Consider the following 23,796-nt stretch of genomic DNA (forward strand, 5'->3'; position numbering starts at 1 on the left):
AACAAATTCATGGCATCTCTTCTAGAGCAGGCTAACAGTTACGATGTTATCCTAAAACTCCTTGGTATTTAGAGCGCTTAGTTTGATTATCCTATGTGAGATGGCCATGGGAAGGGCGATAGAATCAGACAAATTTTTCCCTGTTAATTTTTTTAACAGGGAAAGGCTTAAGAGGTATATGCTTAACATATCTAACAACTGCTAACATAACATGAAAAAATAAGAGACCACAAAGCCATAGGGGAGTGTAAAGTCCTATTTTTCTGAGAAGAAACAATGACTACCACCATTTTATCATGTCACTCACTACTGATTGACATTTATTGCTTATTAAAAATTCCATATCTAAGACCTAAAATGAATTGAAATGCTTTCTTAGTAGGTATTTGAAACACTATAAATACACTGAGACTTTTGTTCAAAACATACTATTATCATACTAAGCGGTAATTATTATACTGCTAGTAAATGTTAATGTCCAGAATAATCTCTTTATTATAGTAATATATAAATAGCATCATAATGTAAAACAATTATATAAATTACTTAAAATCATGTAGCTGGCTCATAATTCCTCTATGTTTATTAAAAATTCATTGGAAAGGTGGTTACAGTCAGAAAGAATACTTATGGCTAAATTTGTATACATATATATGCAAAAACTATTTAAAGAACAGTATCATTTACATAGAAATTTAACCAGAGTTAAGTGAAAATTGCCTAGCAAAAAGGAATATTAACATCTACCTTTGTTTTAAAGTTAAATAACAAAATGTTTAAAAGTTTATATAAAAAAGATAACACTACTACCCATCAATTATATTTATTTTACCTACTACACATTTTGATTCAGTATACAAATCTTCTGTTTAAGTAATTTTAACAATTTATCCAAACATTGTTACATAAGAAGTTTTAAGAAACTGTAAATAGTTCTTAATGCTCTCATTTTCATTCTCTGACTTTTCGAGACTGTGTTGTATTTCTTTCAAACATACTTCCTGCTGCTGTGCTTTCTAAGAAAAAAAAGAAAGATAATCAGAGATGGTATTCAAGTAAAAAACTGTCATAATTCAAAGTGTATAACACAAAAATAATCATCTTAAAACATAGCCTCGGATTGAAATTAGTGCAACTGTGACCACAGAATGTGAGCTCAGACCTACAGGGATGCAGAGGTTACACAGGCTCCTGTATTGAATATGGGCCCCAGATCAAATTGATGGGGTTTACAGTTAACAATATTTATATACTTTTCCCATATTTGGAAGCTACTCTCTCCCCTGATCCAGCTTTCTAGTCCTTTTTCCAACTATGACACCATCTCCCCAGACAATAACCTGGGTCCACCTGCATATTAGCTGTCAGGCTCAGGCAAAAACTAGCAAATCATGGGCCCCTTGGAATATACCTAAAATAGACTTTCTAGCTTTTTCCAAAATGAAGACCCCAAATCTTCATCTGCAATATTCTTGGCTTTAGGATCATGACTAGTCAATAATTTGTTCTGTTTTATGTCTTGACTCTTTTTCAGCCACCAGGTTCCAGATGCTACCATGATGCCAACCTGACTTTCCTGGGCAGAGGACCCCACCATGTGTTCTGAAGCCCCGCCTCCACAGATCCCTGCTCCACCAGAGAAAGAGAGAGACAGGCTGGGAGTATGGATTGACTTGTCAACACCCATGTTCAGCGGGGAAGCAATTACAGAAGCCAGACCTTCCACCTTCTGCACCTCATAAAGACCCTGGGTCCATAATCTCAGAGGGAAAAAGAATAGGAAAGCTACCAGGGGAGGGGATGGGATATGGAGCTCTGGGGATGGGCACTATGTGGAATTGTACCCCTCTTATCCTATTGTCTTGTCAATCTTTCCATTTTATAAATAAAAATTTAAAAATAGCCTAGCAATGATGTGCTTTCTAACTTATGAGGTCGTTTTTCCTTATAACCCAGAATAACGGAAAAAGTATGAAGCTGACCTTTACTGTGATCGTTTGTTATCATACACATTCCCTGATTAATTTATAAGTTCCTATTTTAAACTGTAAGTAGAATTGCACTTTGACATAACATTTTAATACAGGTGGTCATCATTTTCTCTGTCAAAAATCTAGATTTGATAGCATAACTTTTCCTAAATTAAAACGATAAAAATTTGGCTATAATTAGAAAGTGTTCACCACCTACAGGGGAACAGCTTCATGAATAATGAAGCAGGGCTGCAAGTGTCTCTTTTCTCTCTCCCTCTCAATCTCCCCCTTTCTGTCTCAATTTCTGGCTGTCTATATCCAATACATTAATAAGTATAATTAAGAAGAAAAATATTATAAAGCTTTATGTTTTAGAATTATTTTATTTTAGATAGAGCCAGAAAGAAATTAATAGAAAAGGGAGGGGAGAGAGAGAGAGAGAGAGAGAGACAGACAGACAGACCTGCAGTGCCGTTTTACTGCTCACGAAGCTTCTGTCTGTAGATGAGGGGCTAGGAGCTTGAAATAGGTTCCTTGCACACTGTCATGTGTGTACTCTACCAGAAGAACCACCACTCAGCTCTTATTTTTAGATTGTTTTTTAATCAGAGCTCTGATTAGCTCTGATTTATGGAGAGCAGGGGATTGAACCTGGGACCTCAGAGCATAACAGTCTCTTTACATAATCATTATGCTATCTATCCCACCCTAGAATTCTTAAGGAAGTAAAAAGAACTCTTAACATTGCAGGAGATATTTAAGAAAATGAAAAAAATAAAGTTGGGTGCAGGAGACAGTATAGCAGTTATGCAAAAGTGACTCATGTCTGAGGTTTCTAAGTCCTAGGATCAATCCCTCATACAACCATAATCCAGAGATGAGCAGTGCTCTGGTCTCTCTCTGCATCTCTCTCTCTCTCTCTCATTTTACCCCCTCTCATTAAAAATAAGAAGAAAATTTTAAAATGTAAAAGCATATATGTTTATACATTTTTTTAAATAAATTTTTTTTCAAATGTTCAGCTGTGTGTAAATTTTCAAGTAGACCTGTTGACATTAATGGCCAGGCTGCCAATTAAAATGTACGATAATTGAGAAGAGAAATATTTAATTTCCTTCCTGCTAGGTGTTCAGCAGTAACTAATATCTTCTAAAAACTTGCAGCCTTCAAAGGAGGCAGGTAGTATGAAGCAATGCACTAATCTGGGTCACACAGAACTGCAATGTGAATGCAGTGTGTAGAGAAAATAACAATATGAACTTTTATTTTATTGGTGCACTTATTATTGTTGTTGTTATTGATATTGTTGTTGTTGGATAGGACAAAGAGAAATCTAGAGAGATGGAGAGACAGAGAGGGAGAGAGAAAGATAGACACCTTCAGACCTGCTTCACCACCTGTCAAGAGACTCTCCTGCAGGTGGGGAGCTGGGCGCTTGAACCAGAATCCTTATGCTGGTCCTTGCACTTCACGCCACCTGTGCTTAACCCGCTGCGCTACCGCCCGGACTTCCAATACAAACTTTTACTGGAGGGCAGAATGCAAAATGTGCTGAGACTTTAGGATGATACACAAGATTACAGAGACATTTCAGGCTTCAGAAAGGTTGCCCAAAGTAAAGCTTCCAAGATCTCCCTTGGGTCTGTCCAATCACCCTGCCCTCCACTGCAGCATCCAGGAAGAAGTCTCAAGACTCCTGTTCCTATGATCAGGGCATTGTGAAAACCCAGGGAAAGGTTGTCTATGAGACAGGATCTAAGGGTGCTTACAATTCTTTTTCTTTTATCTTTACTTATGTATTGGATAGAGACAGACGGAAATTGAGAGGGATGAGAGTGATAGAGAACGAGACAAACACTTGCAATACTGCTTTACCACTTGCAGACGGTGCTTACATACACTGGAGCTAAGGTGTACATGCACATATATGTCAAATACTCAACTGTTCTCTGAAGTGCACAAATCATAAAAACTCACATTTTAGTAGTGCCCTAATCTATGCTTAGAATTCTAGATTCTATCAGTGAAGTGATTTTTTTTTTATGAAAACATAGGTTCTTAAACCTATTTATCTTGATGGCTAGACCCATTATAGCAAAATCTGTTCTCTCTTATTATACTGATCTCATTTTTCTTCAGAGACTACAATTACACACACACAAAAGGCATCACATGTAATTTACAATATCAGGAACCCTAACGGTGAGGGTGAAAAAATGTTCAGAAGTATAGAGAAAGCCTAAACAAAAATTTAAGTGGTACAAGTTTTGCTCTGGCTAAACTGGAACTTTTGATGAGAATAAAATGAAACAAATAATGCATGCCGAAAATCAGTTAATTGTTGCCTCCTTTAGTCTTTCAGCTTCTTAAGTCTTTGGGAATAAGTAAATAGTTTCATGGAGTCTCCTGTTCTTGGAAAAAAAATTAAGTACCATTATTTTCTATGATATTCTTAGATAGCTTTCAAGCAATTTAATCCAGACTAGAGCTCGCTGTTATAGTATCTTCTGTCAATTATTTCACAAATATTTGGGGGGGGAAGCATTAGAAAACTAAGCATAGTCAGTTTGGTATTCTGATTCTATGGAACATTCATCTCATATACATATATAATGTCAAATATTTACCCAGCACAAAGCTATTACTTTCTACTCCAGAGTATTCAAGATAGACATCAAAATCTAACTTAGGATAACAGTTTAAGTTGTGCTTGACTTAAAAGCTCCACTCCAGAAGGAAAATCAGTAGATTCTATCTATGACTTCCATTAAGCAGATGTCATGTGAAAGTCACCTGCAAGGGAAGAGCCTGGTGAGATTTGGGTGAAAACACAATCCAAGGAGCATGGCTACAGGGGGTTCATTCTGTGATACAATTCTGACATTTTAAATTCTATGATTTCCATTTCTTAATGTGACCAGTGACTCCCCTTACTTTGTATTTCAATCATTTAACTGACCTACCTCCTAAGGATGCTAAATGATTATTTTTACCAAGACACATTAAGCTCTACAGATACTTACACTGTTCATGTGGCAGACAAGTTGATTTTGTTCCTCGTTTTTCTTTCTCAGCTCGGTCTCTAGATTTAGTATTTTAATTTCTAAAGCCCTTTCTCTCGATGACATCTTCTCTATTTCTTCATAAACCTGTTATTTTCAAAGAGTAGAATAACTACATGTGCCCTGTGGTAAAATATTGAATTCTCCACCTAACCACACTAGGATTGTTTTATAAAGAAGCATTGATTTAATGTTAGAAAAGTGAATTTGAAAATGTTTAAAGATGTTCTATCCTGAGGGACTGGGCAGTAGCACACCTGGTTCAATGCACACGTTAACCATACACAAGGACCTGAGTTCAAGTCCCCAGTCCCCACCTACAGGAGGAAAGCTTCACAAGCAATGAAGCAGCACTACAACTGTCTCTCTGTCTCTCTTCCCTCTCAATTTATCTCTGTCCTAGCAAATTAAATAAAGTTTATATATATATATACATATATATCTCTATATATCTACATTTGAAGGTGTTCTATATTCAAGAAGCATTTACAGCATATCTATATACCCAGTGTATATAGGTGATATATGCATAATACTCTACAATACACGTATCTGCAAAATCAGCTTAAGATGTAAACGGTATACATGTATTTTTATGGCTCTATAACATATAGGTTTTCACCCAGTTGACAATTTTATACTGAGACACGTTGCATGTTTTCTAGCGCTTCTATTCAAAAGGATATCTATCTAGAGCAGTGGTGAAGAACAGGATGTTCTCGTTCTCATACTCTCAGTGATTCTAAATTTGGATGCACAGACTGGGGGCCAGAGGGGTACTGTATATGCTGCATACAAGCTACATACAGTTACACACATACATAGAAAGAAAAAAAGAAGATAGGACTTTTATTCAATTCACAAGTAGTTTGAACTTGTATTTTCCTGTTTATCAAATTGCTTGTTATAGCAGAAATTAAGATTAGCTATGTTCATCTAAGGGCTCAGATATGTAAGAATGTTGGATTAGAGCCATGAGAAAGAACAGGGGAAGGATTTGTTCAGGATGAAGAAAATATTGGGAAGGATTCTCTTCTCACTGAATGCATATAACCTCAGCTTTGAATTCTTACAATTGACAGTGATTTAGTCAATGCAAATTTCAAGACCACTGAGAGTAAGTAATGTTAGCTGAATCAGAAGTTGTGGGAGAAAGAGTCCTCAGGACAACTATTCAATGCTGACAGTGTAATTAGAATACTATTAAGAGTGAAAGGAACTAGTGACAGCCCATATTCCATGACAGCAGGAGTGAAGGCAGAAGGCAGACATATTTCTGAGAACTCTGAACACTTGGGGAACAAATCATAAACCCAGTATTTCCAAAGTCAACTTAGGTTGAGCCCAGGATTAAATTACTTCTTATTTTCCTCTCTAGGACTGGTAGAACAGAGAACAATGAGTTATGGATTACACTTCTAGTACTGGTATACATTTTATTACTTGACTTTTTAAAGAATATTTTTATTGGGACAGATTAATGGTTTACAATAAATACAGCTGTTGGTGCATGTGTAAAATTTCTTAGTTTTCTGCTAACAGTCACCTCCAGCCAAGGTCTTCCTCCACCATCATACACCAGGACCTGAAAGTTAGCCCTGCCCCCAGAGTTCTTTACTTTGGTTCAATACACCAAACCCATCCAAGTTCTACTTTGTGTTTTCCCTTTCTGTTCTTATTTCTCAACTTCTGTCCATCAGGGGGATCATCCCATATTGATCCTTCTTTTTCTAGCTTAGCTTATCTCATTTAACATGATTCCTTCAAGCTCCATCCAACATGAGGTAAAGAAGGTAACTTCATCATTCTTAATAGCTGAATAGTATTTCATTGTGTGCTTCCTTAGCCACTTATCTTCTATTGCTTCTAGGTTTTGGCTATTACAAGTTGTGCTGCTATGAGCATAGGTATACACAGAGATTTTTACAAAAGTAAACTCCAGATGGATCAAGTACTAGGATGTCAGACAAGAAACTATCAAATACTTAGAGGAACATATTCGTCCAACTGCAGGGAAGACAAAAACCAATAATAATCCCATGGAACTACATCAAATTAAAAAGTTCTGCACAGCAAATGAAAGTATTACCCAAACAAAAAGACTTACAGAATGGGAGAAGATCTTTACATGCCATACATCAGACAAAAGGTTGGTAACCAAAATATATAAAGAGCTCAAAAAACTCTGTAAAAAAAAGATCTCATCCAAAAGTGGGGACAAGAATGAACATAGTATATTCACCAAAGAAGAGATTCAATAAGCCAACAGACATATGAAATAATGCTGCAAGTCATTGTCAGATAAATGCACGTAAAGACAACAATGAGGTAACATTTCACCCCTATGAGGTGTCATACTACTTATATTTTATTCAATGTGCCTCCAAAGACAAACTAAATTAGTTTCCCAGAATTAGAAGAAACCAAAATATATATGATACTTATTATTAAAAAGACAAATTTAAGGGCATTGGATTTTTTAACTTTTTTATTCTTATGAAATTTCTTTAACAGATTTAGGGAAGGAACTGGTGGAAGGCAGTCTTGGGGGTCAGATTTAGCTAGTTTGAGAGAGTACTGTTAAACGAGAATGCCAAGTAAGTAGTAGAAAACAGGATGATGAGAGATACTTGACATTCACCGAATTCGGTTTTTTGAGGGAAATCTTCACATCCCATTTTATCAAATTAGAGTTTAGAAAAGCAACTTGTCTTGAGTCAGGATACGTTAGAACCAGATTCAAATTAAGTTCCTATGGGACTTCCCAGTCCACTGTGTGTTCTCTCAATTGTAGTTTCAAATTATTTGATCAATTTGGATGTGTGTGTGTGTGTGTGTGTGTGTGTGTGTGTGTGTGTGTGTGTGTGTGTATTTCTGAACTCTTTTTCCTCACCTTCGGTTGAAGTAATCATGCCCTCCCGTATGCCTAGCTATTAGATGCTAGATGACATATTTTATAGCATGTTAACTCCGTATTAAACTATAAGTATACTGAATACGAAGTCCAGGACTTATTTATCTTGCATCTCAAGCGCTAGCAGAATGCCTGATACATAGTGAAGCTATTCACTAGAAGCTAACAAAATGAATGTAACTATAATTTAATTCTTTGATATATTTCTACAACAATTTTTCAAAAGAAAAGGGAGCTTTGGATTCTTATCCTTACTGGCCCCTGTATCCCAGGTCAGTCTTCCTGTCCTCACTATTGCTACTGAGAACTGCATCACAGCTGAGCTTTACAGTGTACAATCCAGATAAAATCAAGAATGTTCAAATTTGCTTTGTTTTTAACCAAAAAAAAAAAAAAAAAGACAGAGTGTGTGTGGGAGGGAATCAAAAGTGTTTTTTACTCTGCTACACCATCATTTTCTACTCCGTTGTATTTCATCATTTATTTATCTGGTGAAGTAACTGCACCAACAGTATATCTGCTTGACTCCAAAAAGGAAAAGTAAAGAACAAGAATGTAATTACTCCCTCCAGCCCATCATCAGGATAAAAAACAACAACCCTCGATTTGCCCAGATGAGATACTGTCTGCCTGAAAAGATGACTCGCTAAACTAATTTAAAAGGTTCTAAACAAAGGGCATCAGTACCTTTTGTCTCCCTTCTTCTAAAGCAGCTTCCAGCTGTCTGGCCAATGATATATATTCTGCAGATTTCTCTTTAAATTTAAAATTGCTGTGCATAAGGCATTCTTCTTGCTTTGCCAGTTTCTTTTCAAGTTCTTTATTTTCTGCATCCAGCTGTTCTAATTTCCTTTTTACAGAAAACATATGATTTAAATGATTGCATGTAGATAAAATTACATTAGTAATTTTATGTCAGTTTAATACTTACTCTTTAAGGTTTTCACACTTCAACTGAATAAGATAATTTTCCTCTTCTACAGAAATCTTTGTCAGAAGACTTTGATCTTGATCCATCTAAGACAGAAAAAAAATCCTCTAGCTATTTTATTTATAATCAATTTCCGTACAAGTCTATGTACTTTATTGTTAGCACAATAAAAAGAACCCAAAAATATATAAATGTTGATAGCATTCCTATACAGAGAGACAGCAAGAAATATTACATTGATTGATTAAAAACAACTCTGCTTTACAGAAAATTGATGATTAGACATTTTTCTAAATAACAATTGAAACATTCTAACCAGTGTTTATGAAAAAAAGACATTTATTTCATTGTAAGACTGTGAGGATTTTAAAACATTAGTAGTCTCTTATTTTGGATACTTTTGTAAGTTTTCTGCCTCACAAAAAAAAGTGATTAAAAATTGGATATCTGTCAAGTTAATGACAAAAAAAAAATCTTATGGTGGAAAGGAAAATAAAAATAAACAAACATATGAACCAAGGAAAAATACATTTGTTCATGCCAAGAGAATGTATTCCTCCCCACTGCTTCTAAAGCTCTATTTGCATAGTAGAAGCTTTGAAAAAAAATTTGTTTATATTTTTTTCCTTAATTTTAGTTAGTAGCTTAGGTTTCTGCATACTTGGATATTTTCCTAGAAAAATCACTTCCCAGAAATATACAGTCAGTAATGTTTTATTTGCATATTTAAAAAAAATAGGATGCATTTCAAGTCTAAAATATAGGTTACATAGGGAAGGTTGGAACAATATTCTTTGAAAAAAATCTATATATACATATACATGTATGGGTATGTATACACATGCCTGAACACATACACATAGTGTGTGTGCATGTGTGTGGCAGGAAGATAATATAATGATTATACAAAAAGCCTTTGCTACCCAAGGCTCTGCGGTCCCAGGTTTAATCTCCAATCTCAAATTAAGCTGAGCAAATGTACTGGGAGGAAAGAAAGGAAGAAAGGAAGAAAGAAAGGAAGGAAGGAGGGAGGGAGGGAGGGAGGGAAGGAAGGAAGGAAGGAAGGAAGGAAGGAAGGAAGGAAGGAAGGAAGGAAGGGAGAAAGAAAGAAAAGGAGAGAGAGGGACAGAGAGAGGAAGGGTGGGTGAGTTTACTATGTGCTAGGCAGTGAATTAGGAAGCGCCTATGTGGCTATTTACAGATATCCATAATCCCCTATTCTGGAGGTGTTAAAACAAACAAACAAATATACGTTGAAAACATTAACTGCAAAAAATTCAAATAAAATTGACATGCAAAGAAATTAATCTAACATGTGTACAATAGATTACAATAATGTACCTTATCCTGACATCAAATGTATATATATAAAAGCACAGTATTCTTCACACTTTCAGGCTATCACACTTCCCAAAAGGTCTAATTTCAAATATGTAATTCTAAACTAAACAAGTACTGCTTGTTTTTCATAGAGGTGGGGTCTGGTCCATGTGCAGTTTCACCACTCTTGGGTCAACATTTTCTTTCAGACAGAGGTACAATGAGAGAAACAGAGAGAGAGGGAGAGACACTCCAGCTCCAGTACCATGGCATCCCCCTGTGAAGCCAGAGTTCAAGCCTATGTCATATGCATGGCAGAGCATACTCACCACTTGGTGAAGCCTCCTTCTGACTCCTAAGCCAGCCATTTTAACTACCAATTTTTCATTAGAAAATACTAAAAGAATAGCTGGTCAAATAATAATAATAACGGTATATGAGGAAAACTGATATTTTATCCATCAAATGGATATAGATGAAAGTTATGACAAAATAATAAAAGCGAGCCCTGGCCTGAGGGGCTCATTTTACCTTAGCAGGAGAAAACTGTTCTGAAGTGTTTCCTTAACACATTTAGCAAAAAAAAAAAAAAAAAAAATCAGAATGACACTAGACACCTGAGACACCTGGCCCTGAAGCTCACTAATGGTGTGTGCCTGGTCTGCACAGTCCCCTTGGCATTGCTGCAGACTCTCCTGACACTCCTGTAGCCTCCGTTCTGCCACCGTCAAGGAATCGCGGACGCACTCTAACTCCTTCAGATGAGACTCCGTTTCGCTTCTCATCTGAGTTGTAACATTAGGGAAATAAGTACAAAAATCACACATGCGGCATGAATGCTTTTACTGTCTTACACACGACATATGCTGGTAATATAAGTGTTCTAGGGATGATGGTGTTAGCACAGACTCAACCAAGGGAGGATGAGGAAACATTAACTTAACCTTTGCTGGGTTGTAGTTAAAGTTTGAAGACGTTTGCTGAGTACAATAAATGTTTAACCTACTTCAGAACGAACATTTCTGAATTCTGTCATTTACATTATAGCATAAATATTACCAGTTACACCAGTAGGGTAGTTTTCCACTACCCAGTCATTGGTTCTAGAGTAATCAACACTTCCAGACGCTGAATTTTATAACTCAATTATTTCTAAGTTAGAGCCATGTAGCTTCACTCATCTTAGTTCCAATCAGTGAGATTTGCTGTATATTATTCTAAGAAAGCTATTAACATCAGCTCTCAGCAGACGGTAATCTGATCATTAGTGTTACTATAAATACATTTAATTTTATGGGTAGTAATCTCTAAGGTTGCTGAAGACTTTTACTGTGGCATGTTTCTAGAGATGTGATAAAAAGCAGCCTTCAGGGCAGAGGGTAGACAGCATAATGGTTATGCAAACAGACTCTCAAGCCTGAGGCTCCAAAGCCCCAGGTTCAGTCCCCCGCACCACTATAAGCCAGAACTGAACAGTGCTCTGGTTAAAAAAAAAGCAGTCTTCAGAGATGCTCATATCAATGACTTAGAAAAAGTAACATTACATGGCATGGAGAATGGTTCTAGGGAGATAAAGCAAGAGTTAGCCTCTGCCCCGGGCAGGGAACAACTAGAGTGACTGTATAGCATTTGACATTCGTGATCACAAAGAATAATACTAGAACAAACAGGACCTCTGAATCTCCAACTATGGAGACTTTCCCAAGAGAAAACAATGGAAAAAATAAATTTTCATTATAGGGCCGGCAAAATAGCTGATTTGGATGGTGACCTGCTGTCTAGTATGTTCAACTCGAGTTTGAACCTGGCTCCCACTACAGTGAAAGAAGCTTTGGTGCTGGGATTTCTCTCTCTCTCTACCTACCTACCTATCTCTCCCTCTCTCTACCTGTCTTCAGAAAGAAAGGAAGGAAAAAAGAGAGATGGGGAAAAGAGAAGGAAGGCTAGATGGATGAAATGAAGAGAGGAGGGAGGGAAGGAGAGAGGGAAAAAGGAGCGAGGGACTGAAAAGGAAGGATAAGAGGGAGGAGGTAAGAACGGGAGGAAAGGAGGCTACGAAAGGAGCAAGGAAGGAAAAGTGGAGAAGAGAGGGAGTGAGAATGGGTGTTTTCATTTTATTACTTATTACCTTTATCTGTTTATTGGATAGAGACAAGCAGAAATTGAGAGGGAAGGGGGAGATAGAAAGGAAGAGAGACAGAGAGACACCTGCAGCCCTGCTTCATCACTCATGCAGGTCGGGGAGGGGGACTTGAACCTGGGTCCTTGTGCATTGTGGCATGTGCGCTCAACCAGAGGTATGACACCACCTGGCCCCTGGTATTTTCATTTTAAAATAAGAGACTTTTCTGGTTTAATAATAAAGTATTGTGGCCTCACAGTACCTGAGAAAGAAAAAAACTATAGGTTTCTGTGGCATGTATCTTTTCAGAAAGTCTGGGATAGGCTTTTATTGCTGTTCTGTCAAGATATTTATATCTGAATGTCTCATAAGCAAACAAAATGCAATGATATGGTTTCATCTTGAGATTGCTAACGACAAATGAAAGCGACCTTATGAGAGTGAAGTAGATATTTGGCTTATAGTGTATTTAACTACCAGTATTTGCACAGCCGTCCTGTTGACCCTGATGCTTCACTCTGACCTCTCAGTGCCAGGATGTAGGGTAAATGGGAGAGTCACTTTACAAAACTGAGATGCTACCAACCAGTAACACCACATGGCCTCTCCAGCTGTGTCAGCATCCTAGAAATCTCATTACTTGATTACTAGGATGGAATGACTGGGATGAATAGACCCCCAAAGGGATGAGATTTCATTTAAAGCCTTACAAATATTCACAAAAAAACACCCTGACTTGCCAGCACTGGCTTCTACCTCATTCTGTTGTGACAAAATCAGTAAAAGTTATTGTTATGGGAGTTACACTGTAGCACAGTGGGTTAAGCACACGTGGTGCAAAGCACAAGGACCAGCATAAGATAAGGATCCCAGTTCGAGCCCTCGGCTCCCCACCTGTAGGGAAGTCACTTCACAGTTGGTAAAGCAGGTCTGCAGGTGTCTAGCTTTCTCTCCTCTCTTCCCCTCCTCTCTCCATTTCTCTCTGTCCTATCCAACAACGATGACATCAAGAACAACAATAGTAACTACAACAATAAAACAACAAAGGCAACAAAAGGGAAAATAAATAAATTATTTGAAAAAGTTATTGTTATTTTTAAGATACTATTTTTCTTCCAAGCGTTAAACAGAAAATATTTACTTGTGGTCCGGGAGATGACACAGTGGGTAAAGCATTGGATCCTCAAGCATCAGGTCCTGAGTTCAGTCCCCGGCAGCACGTGTACCAGAGTGATGTCTGGTTATTTCTCCTTCTCTCTCTCTCTCTGTCTTCTCCAATCTTTCTCATGAATAAATAAATAGAATCTTGGAAAAAAATTATTTGCTTCACTTTTTCAGTGAAAAAAGATTTACTATTAGAAAACCAAAGGTAGGGGGCCAGGCAGTGGTACACTGGGTTAAGTGCTCACAGTTCTAAGCACAAGGACCTGTGCAAGGATCCTGGTTGGAGACCCTGGCTCCCCACCTGCAGGTGTTTATCTTTCTCTCCCCCTCTCTGTTTTCCCCTCCTCTCTTCATTTCTCTCTGTCCTATCCAATAATAATAATAATTAATAATAATAAAGAAAAGGTAAGATAAATAGGATGAGAGGATGGGCCAGGTGGTGGCTCACCTGGCTGAGCACACATGCCACTGTGCCCGAGGACTTTCTCACCTGCAGGGGGAAAGATCTGCATGAGGTGGGGCAGGGCTGCAGGTGTCTCTCTGTCTCTTTCCCTCTGTCTCCCCCTTCCTCTCAATTTCTGACTGTCTCTATCCAATAAATAAATAAATAAATAACAATAAAATAAAAGTATTTTTAAAAAATAAGAATGAGAGGAATTTAAGTTGACTTACGTGATTAAAAAGAATTTACGCTGTCTGCTTTTGTATTAGAAGGATTAAACATTAGTAACACTTCACAAATATTAAGAAAAAGAGTTAAGAAAATACATTCATGCAAACAGATGCAATTTCAAGCCTGGAAGAAACATTTCCTTAAGGAAGCAAATTCCTACAAAGCCTGTGAGAGCTATTCCAAGCTAAGAACTAGAGAACGCAAAACAAAATCAAAGGACACGTATGGCTTCATAAAGTGTAATAAATGCTATTTTATTAGTGAAAATTTCAAACTCACCTTCTCTAATTTTTCATCTTTGTCCTTGGCTATTAGTTCATTTTCATGGAGCAAATTTTCACATCTACTTTTCACCAGTTCAGCTGCTTCTTGCAGTTTTTGTATCTGAAAATAACATGTTATTAGAATAACGTGATTTTAATATTAGGATTATAGCATACAATAAAAGCTAAAAAAATATCAAGTTTAAACTATTATTATTATTAATTCTTTTAATCTTTCTCAGCTCTGGCTAGCGGTGGTGCTGGGGATTGAATTTGGGACATTTGATGCCTCAGGCATGAAAGTTGTTTGCATAACCATTATTCCCCAGCCCCAACAAGTGATTATTTCCCTATCGATATTCTCAGGACTAATGTATAATGTCATTTTTTCTTTCTTTATTTTTTTCACCAGAACACTGCTCAAATCTGGTGTTACAGGGGGCTAACCTGGTCCCTGACGCCTCAGGTCTGAAAGTCTGTTTGCATAACCACTATGCTGTCTCCTCAGCCCTGCTGTTGGGGCTCAGTGCCAGCTGCCAGCACTGCAAATCCACACTGTTTCCAGTGTTTTGTTTTGTTTCCCTTGCCATTTGATAGAGAGAAATTGAGAGAGAAGGGAGAAGCAGAGAGGGAGAGAGGAAAAAAGATACCTACAGACCTGCTTCCCTGATCATGAAACATCCCTGGGCAGATGAGGAGCGGGGCTCAAGGCCAGGTTCTGGTGTGTATCCTTGCGTGTAGTGCTATGTGTACTTAACCGAGTACACCACTGCCCGGCCCCTTGTTATTATTATTTTTTTCTTTATATATGAACATCTCTCAGTTTAACCTGCAATCCTTTTGTGATCTAGCAATCTTTTCACCACTATTTCCCGACTCTTCACTGACTTCTGCAAATACCAGAGTGCTTTATTTACAAACTAGCAACACTACAAAATGTAAATCTAGCTAATAATAATTCTAGTTACTTTGCCATCCCAACCAAATGCAGATCAAAAGATAACTTCATACACTTTCAAATGTCCAGAGTCTAGAATACAGCAACACATCCACTGTATTTCTGGTGAGGAACTAGCCTGAAGAAGCAGCTACAGAAAACCGTGAGGACAAAGTCAATGTCGGGCCTGTGATCTGCCAGTACTACCTCCAACTGTTAACTCCAGTCTGAATAAGAGCAATACTCTCAATGTCTCGACTTCAATTTCCAATCTAACCACTTAGGTGTTTCCCTTTTCTGCTTATCTACACCATGTCTCACTTAAGCTGTTACCCTCAATCCATAATTCTTGAATTCAAACCATCTTCTGATAAAATCGAGCTACTGCTGATTAGTGTGTTACCCATCATTCCAGGACCTATATATATCCCGCCGTTCTAAAAATATTTTACTGAATACATTTCCTAAACATATAGTTTTAAAAACAGATGAACATGGAATATATGTTGGATGCTGCACATGCTGTTATACACACTTTTTCAAGCCTTTATTGGGTTGTTAGAAAAGTCCTAACTCTTTTTTTTTCATAGAAAAAAAAAAAAAGAGGCTGGGTGGTGGCACACCTGGTTAGTGCACATGTTATGATGCACAAGGACCCAGGATCAAGGCCCTGGTCCCCACCTGCAGGGGGAAAGCTTTGCAAGTGGAGAAGCAGATTGCAGGTGTCTCTCTGTCTTTGTTTCTCTCTGTCTCCCACTTCCCTTTTGATTGCTGGCTGTCTCTCTAAATAAAATAAAATAAAATAAACAACAGAAAAAAATATGTCATTACTTTTACAACAGCCCAGTAATATGAGCAAATTTGAATGCACTTTCCCTTTTTAACTGGGATAGAGTATTGGGCTTTAAAGATTCTAGCAGGGAGAGATTCTTTTAAATCATTAACGCTATTTAAACTACACAAGATGACAAGCACATACAGTCAAGATTAGTAAGATTACATATAAGATTAACATTATACCTAGAAAGTTAAACTCTGTTTTTAGGACTATCCAATACTTCCAGAGGCAATGCTAATCAGGAATCTGTATCATCTAGTTATAAAAGTACTTGGATTGTTAAAAAAATATTTAAGAAATCGCACTGCAATGTTAAAAGAATAGATTCATATTTTCATTGTAACAATAACAGATTCATCTTTCCCTTGTCAGCAAATGCAGTTTTTTGAAACTATCTCTCAAATTTAACAACATTAAAATAAGTAAACGCCATGGTACCTGAGTTTGATACACTTCAATAAGGCTTTTCTGTTGGTTTTCTACTTCTTGTAATTCTAAGAGTTCTTTTTCAATAGAAACAGCCTCTTCCTTCAAAGCAGCAAGTGTAGTCTAGTGAAGAATATATAAGGATTTTATAAATCACTAAAATGTGTGCTCTAGAGCTACAAGATTATAAAAACATAATTCATTTCCCAGTAAATAATAATTACTCATGATTGCATATAACTACCTTATAAACAAAACTAAGATTTATACATTATATATATTCTTAAAAAGTTCTAAAATATATTATTGACAAAAAAAAAAGATCTGAAAACAGAAAGACCCTGTTCCTGGATAGAAACATTCAATATTATTGATAAATTAGGTGTGTGTTTTTTTCCAAGTTAGTAAAACTCTTCATTTTCAACTAATAGTATAAACCTTACGGTGGAGGAGTATTTTGGCAAAAATAATTTTTAATTACACAGGTAAAATAGAACAGACTCACAGGCTTTTGAAAGAAAATTTCAGGAATATAATTGGAAAGGGGAAGAAAAACACGACAGTCTCGTTACTAATTTTTAATCAAAAGATGTATAAATAATTAAGATATTAACTTAAGAATACTGCGTTCCATGCCATAGAAAAGAAGTACACATACCGTTATACTTAGTATATGACAAAGATTAGATTTTTGCAAATTTATAAGGAGAACATGACTCACTAAATAAGTGGTTAAGAAGACTACCGGTTGGGGAGTCGGCCGGTAGCGCACTGAGTTAAGCGCACGTGGTGCGAAGCGAAAGGACCCATTTAAGGATCCCGGTTTGAGCCCTCGGCTCCCCACCTGAAGGGAAGTCGCTTCACAGGCGGTGAAGCAGGTCTGCAGGTGTCTGTCTTTCTCTCCTCTCTCCATTTCTCCCAGTCCTATCCAACAATAACGACATCAATAACAACAACAATAATCATAACTACAACAACGATAAAAAAAAAACCTGTTTAATTATGAGGGGGAAAAACAGATAAACTATTTGTCTCTACTTATAGTAATTTTTCATATTTATCCAATATAAAACTGCTTTAACATTTTTCACAGAATGTCCAGGTAAATTTTTATTTAAATTTAAGATAGCAAAATTTCTAAGCAAAAAAAAAATTAATAATAATCACAAGAAGATACTGAGAATTAAGAGTCACTTCACAGGCGGTGAAGCAGGTCTGCAGGTGTCTAGCTTTCTCTCCCTCTCTCTGTTTTCCCCTCCTCTCTCTATCCTATCTTAGAACAACAACAACAGCTATAACAACAATAACAATAACAACCACAAGGGCAACAAAATGGGAAAAATAGCCTCCAGGAGCAGTGGATTCGTAGTGCTGGCTTGGAGGCGAAAAAAAAAAAAAAAGAAAAAGAAAATGAAAAAAGAAACTGATAAAATATATATATATATATTTTAAACTTTAGGAGCATTAAAAATGCAGAAAGACATACAGAAAAATATAAATGAATGAACTATAGAAAATAATGAGGATTTGTATTTGTCGGAGCTTAGGATACTTAAAAGACTACATCTGCTCTCCCTTCAGCTCCACAGAGTTGCACATCGAAGCCAATCAGTGTGTTGAGTAGTACAGAAATTTCCCTCAAGTGAAGGAGGAGAGGGAAAACGTCAGGTAATTATCTCGTCTCCCCTCCGTTCTGTTGTGTAGAATTTGGTAACAGTGGATGGATGGAGTTTCAGTAGCTATTTTAGTGATGAGGGTGAGGGTCACAGCCTATGATTAGAAAGAGTTGTAAAAGAGGTTAGGTTCTGTGAAATCGTGTCAGTTTTGACCTTCCAATTCTGCCTCCTCTTCTGTCTTTTGTTTTACTCTCCAAGAACAGTGTTCTAGAATGGTACTACCAGCATTCACCAAGTTTTATTTGGTTACATGTGTATCTCATTAAGAGATCAAATACCTTAATATAATTGTGTGTGTGTGTGTGTGTGTGTGTGTGTGTGTGTGTATATATACAAGATTTTTCAAAACCTTCATTTTTATCACATATACAAGTCTACCATTCCTTTGAATTGCCTAAATTGAAAATTCTTTCTGGTTAGGAAGCAGTCAAGAACATTCTGGTTTCCAATTGGCCAATTGTGAGACTATATCCTATCATGACCCTCACTCCTAGAAATAATCTTATGCATTAAAGTGAATATGATGTGGGATGATTCCCTTAAGTACTTAAGTTGGATAAGTTGTTTTTTTTCTTAATTTTTAAAGCTATGAAAAAAATATTTGTTTTATAAATCTCATTTAATACTGCTGAAAATAATTTTGTATACATGTGTCTGTATAAACAATTATAAACATTTTAAATACATACACAAATACATGTGTCTATCTGCGCATAGACAGGGATATATTTTACAAATTACGTGTTATAAGGATACCCTAAAACAATAAGGAAACATAAACGGGAAAGTTATACAAAAGCACTATTCTAAAGTTGCTATTATTTAAAATTACTTCTTGGTAGAATAAGTTTTTACTACACAAACCCAAACAGAGTACCTTTAATTTTGTATTCTCAAGACTGAGAGTTTCATTTTCATATTCAGTTGAGTGAAGTTTTCTTTGAATTTCTTCACATGAATTTTTTCCATGGTCTTCCATTTTCTTCTGGTCTTCCAAAAGTTTAGTGATTTGCCTTTAAAAAAAAAAAAAAAGGAGATACTGTCTAAAAGTCATAGAAAATTTCATTCAAATAACATATTTTAATTATGTTTCTGAAATCATTTGATTAGAGTCCACCATTTCAAAAGTTAATATTCACAGAATAAGAAAAACAAGAAGCAGTAACCTTGATTAGGATAGTAAGTACCCATTGATGTCAATGAAAAATATAACAAAACATTCACTTTGTTTGCTTTTTAATAAAAATGCCAAGACTACCATCTATAAGTATATATGTCTCTCTCTTCTTCCTATGTATGCACACACGTACACAAAATTCAGGGACAAGGTTCAGCACAAAAAAAAAAAAAAAAAAAGATCCAGTGAGGCCTATGATAGTGAGAAGGACCCAAGTTGGAGAAGAGAGTGTAAGAGACCCATTATGGAGAGATGAAAGGTTGTACCTATCTATCAACAACTGTATTATAAATCATTAACCCCCAGTAAAAGAAAAAAAAATGAGACAACAGTAACTACTCTTTAGAGCAAATTATATGCTATCCCTCAATGATAAAACTGAAAAGAACATACAGAAAATGTTCAAAACAAAATATATATGGTTTACTAAAATTAGAATATCAATAATGAATTTCAAAGCATAAATAAATGTACTTTAGAATCATTGATTTTTATCTGTTGTGCTCTAAGACTCCTTAAGGAAGAATAATTTTTAGAATTTCAGAAGTATTTACACTTTAATTGTCAACATTGCTGTGTACTCCGCTTTAAGACAAAATCAATATGGTCATTTACTATAGGGGCTGGGAGCCAGGCTGCTCACTCAGTAGAGTGTGTGCCCTACCACACATATAGCCCAGGGTTCAAGGCATGTAATTATGAGACCCATATTCAGCACTCAGGAAGTTCCATGGATGATGAATTAGTACTGTGCTCTCTCTCTCTCTCTCTCTTCCTCTCTCTCTCCCTCCCTCCCTTCCCCACTTTCCACTCTGTAAATTAATATCAAATGAAAGGGGGGAGGCTGGGAGGCCACTCCGTGGTTATCAAACATGCACAAACCTCTGAATTCACTGATTGCTACCACATTACTACAGCTAGGTGATATACTGATTGATGCTCAAATATCAAATGATAACATGGCTTCATGGGCCTGGGGGGTGGTGCAGCTGGTGAAGCACTCCCATTAACAGTGCTCAAGTGGCGGTATAGATAGACCTGCCAACCCCCTTATCTAGCGGAGAAGCAGTTACAGAAGCTAAAACGTCCACCTCCTGCACCCTATATAGAATTCTGGTCCATACTCCCAGAGAGGGAGAAATGCTATGGGGGGATGACCAGAGGGCTCTGAACTCTAACTCCATTAAGACCTAGAGAGAAAAGAGGGGAAAAGGAAGGACATTCAGAAGTAGCAATAGATATAGGTGTGACTGAGAAAGGAAGAGAAGGCAGGACCATAGACAAAAAATGGGCATATATATTTATTTACAGAAATAATAGTCAACCCATACCTGTGACCTTGGGAGTGACTTTGACTGCAGTTTCCCATAAAAGGAATGGGGACACAGAACTCTGGTGGTGGGAATGACGTAGAATTATGTTGTCTCATCATTTTGTAAATCAATATTAAATAACTTATAAAAAGAAATAAATAAACTTTTTAAAAAACTGTGCTCAAGGATCTAGTTTCAAGCCCGGTCCCTCTCTGTAGGGAGGAAGCTCTCTACAATTTCTCTTTTTGTCTATCCAAAATGTTATTTTTAAAACTACCACAGCTTCAAAATCTTGAAATGTTAACATCAAATTATTTTACTGGGTAATAATTTCTATTTTATTTTTATATTAGAGCAAGAAAGTAATATAGAATTATAAATACCAAAAATAGCAAACCTGAGACATATTCAACACATGTAATCCAGAAGGAGCCAAAATCACTTCTTATAAACAATTAAAGTATTCTAAGTTTTTTTTCTTACTTTTTCATTGTTTCAATCTGAACTTCCAATTCAGTTTTTTCTATTATAATTTTCTCATAATGACTTTTCCAGGCATTGGAAGCTGAAATTGTTTCAGACAACTTGGCTTCCTAAAAATACATAAAGTACTCATCTTGTAATTTAATAATGCTTTGGTTTTGTTCAGGGTACTAAACACAAAATACATTATAAACAATGAAACACATCCTACAAAGTAAGAAACCTTTTTTGTTTGTTTGTTTGTTATTGAAACCCCAGAGTGACAGCACCCAGAGGCAAAAAGAGACCACAGCACTGAAACTTCCTCCAGTGCAGTTGGGGGTCAGAACTGTTGTAACAGAAGATTTCAGTGCAAAACTCTTGAAAATAGAAAAAAAAAATCAAGGTAAACCTTAAGAAAATATTCACATCACTATTAGTTTATATGCCCATAGTGGCAGCTCCAACTTTGCGATATGATGTAACTTTCCAATGTTTCACAGTTAATAAAGATATGTTTATATCTTTATTGTACATAGACAAAATACATAGACAAAAGAAACTAGAAACCACATAAACATCAATAAACATCAGAGAAGGATGACCTCAATGGTTTACATAGAAACTGCTGCAATGCCCCAATTTTACAGCAGTTAATAAGACAGCTTTATTTTTGTTACAATGATGCCAGTTTGTTGTAGAGGTGAACTCCGTCAGCATTCACACAGTGGTACTGTCAGCAAAAGAGATTAAACTGGTAGCGGTATATCTACTTTGTGGATAAATCCCTTCCAAGAGACAGCTTTTTTTTTTTGGTCTGTTTTGTTCATTACTAGAGTCTTGAGTAATCTATGGCTGGCCTACTGCACTCAATAAGTAACTGTCAAATGAATCTTCTCTTGCAGTCCTACCTAGTAAATTACAGCCACTGCATCCCCATCTACTTGCCATAATAAAGAAACAAATTCACTGGAGTCGGGCAGTAGCGCAGTGGGCTAAATGCACGTGGTACAAGGCACAAGGACCGGCATAAGGATCCTGGTTCGAGCCCCCGGCTCCCCACCTGCAGAGGAGTCACCTGAGAAGCGGTGAAGCAGGTCTGCAGGTGTCTGTCTTTCTCTCCCTCTCTCTGTCTTCCCCTCCTCTATTTCTCCCTGTCCTATCCAACAACGATGACAGCAATGACAACAATAATAACTACAACAATAAAACAAGGGCAACAAGAGGGAAAATAAATAAATAAAATATTTAAAGAAACAAACTCACTAGAATGACAACAGAGACAATAACTACTAAGGAAACACTCAGATATAGAAAGTCAGCTGACATTTAGTCGGCGCTTTCTTGCTTTCCGCCTGTCAACTGGTGAGCAGTGTTATTAGCGTCTGTTAGGAGAAAACAATGGTGTCCTTATGTTTGTCACACTGATAGTCTTTTCTCTTTCTTTTTTTTGGTTACCAGGGTTTTGACCACTGGTTGGGACTCCATGCCTGCCCAACCATGGCTCCCAGAAGTCCCTTTTTTTCTATCATCTAAATAGAGAAAAGACACAGGAGAGAGAGTGACTAATAAAGACACACTAAGGCTCCCACACCACTCAGGATGCTTCCTCCCCCACTGCAGGTGCCCCCCATGGAGTGCTGTTGGCCCAAACTCGGGTATTTATTTGTACATGGTAAGTTGAGTCCTCTAGGGGATGGACTGGACTACGTATGGAGTCTCACACTAACCGTTTTTAAAGACTAAATAAGCCAGAAAAAGAAGGCTGGGTACCGAATGATCTCACTTCTAAGCAGGCCTTTATCAGTAGGGATGGGGAGGGAGAGCACAAAGTGAAACGTGGTCTAGATGTGGTGTTTTGCACCAAAGCAAAAGAAGGGGAGAGGGGAGAGGGAAACTGGGGCACTGTGTACATAATGAAACTGTACACAGGTAACAGTGAATGCACTGTCAAGTGTCGACCCTCTCAAGAAAAAGAAAAAAATGAATAAATAAAAGCTCTGAAGAAAATTTAAGATACTGATTTCACTAATTCAACTAGGAAGTCGATAGGCAGAGCAGGGTCTACTTAAGTAAGCTAAAATCTAAGTGATAAATAGCCTTCAGAAATTCTAATAATAGGGAGGCCAGACAGTGGTGAATATAGTATTATGCTGAAGGACCCACGTAAGGACTGGGGTTCGAGCCCCGGGCTCCCTGGCTTTAGCAGGATGCTTCATGAATGGTGAAGCAGGTCTGCAGGTGTCTCTCCCCTCCCCTCTCAATTTCTCTCTGCTCCATTAGAGAGAGAGGGCGCAGGGATAATAACTGTTTCGAGTGGCGGATTTGTAGTGCCAGCACTGAGCTCCCGTGATAACCCTGGTGGCAATGGAAGGAAGGAAGGAAGGAAGGAAGGAAGGAAGGAAGGAAGGAAGGAAGGAAGGAGGGATAGCAGGAAGGAAGGAAGGAAATCCAACAACAATACAAAAGCATGGTAGAAAGCACAGGCTCAGTTGCTTAGTATATAACTAATACGTATATACACTGTTGGTATACAGTTTACAGT

The 23,796-nt window shown here is 37.1% G+C and overlaps 1 protein-coding gene across 8 annotated transcripts in view; it reads right to left on the reverse strand.

Annotated features, from left to right (window-relative positions):
• Positions 1–471: 471 nt before the first annotated feature.
• The window catches only part of ODF2L (outer dense fiber of sperm tails 2 like), a 49,832-nt gene continuing 26,507 nt past the window's right edge, over positions 472–23,796 (reverse strand). For 5 of the 8 annotated variants that reach the window (XM_060202284.1, XM_060202283.1, XM_060202279.1 and 2 more), the window contains 9 exons: positions 21,273–21,382; positions 19,177–19,312; positions 16,636–16,746; positions 14,439–14,543; positions 10,818–10,985; positions 8,881–8,966; positions 8,637–8,799; positions 4,997–5,122; positions 472–1,016 (listed from right to left, as the gene is read on the reverse strand). In XM_060202284.1, coding sequence (XP_060058267.1) covers positions 888–1,016; positions 4,997–5,122; positions 8,637–8,799; positions 8,881–8,966; positions 10,818–10,985; positions 14,439–14,543; positions 16,636–16,746; positions 19,177–19,312; positions 21,273–21,382 — 1,134 coding nt within the window. In that variant the 3' untranslated portion in view covers positions 472–887. The remainder of the gene's footprint in view (positions 1,017–4,996; positions 5,123–8,636; positions 8,800–8,880; positions 8,967–10,817; positions 10,986–14,438; positions 14,544–16,635; positions 16,747–19,176; positions 19,313–21,272; positions 21,383–23,796) is intronic. The other 3 variants (XM_060202280.1, XM_060202281.1, XM_060202285.1) reach the window with 3 other exon arrangements.

Source organism: Erinaceus europaeus, chromosome 11, assembly GCF_950295315.1.
Source record: "Erinaceus europaeus chromosome 11, mEriEur2.1, whole genome shotgun sequence".
Classification (NCBI taxonomy): Eukaryota; Metazoa; Chordata; class Mammalia; order Eulipotyphla; family Erinaceidae; genus Erinaceus; species Erinaceus europaeus.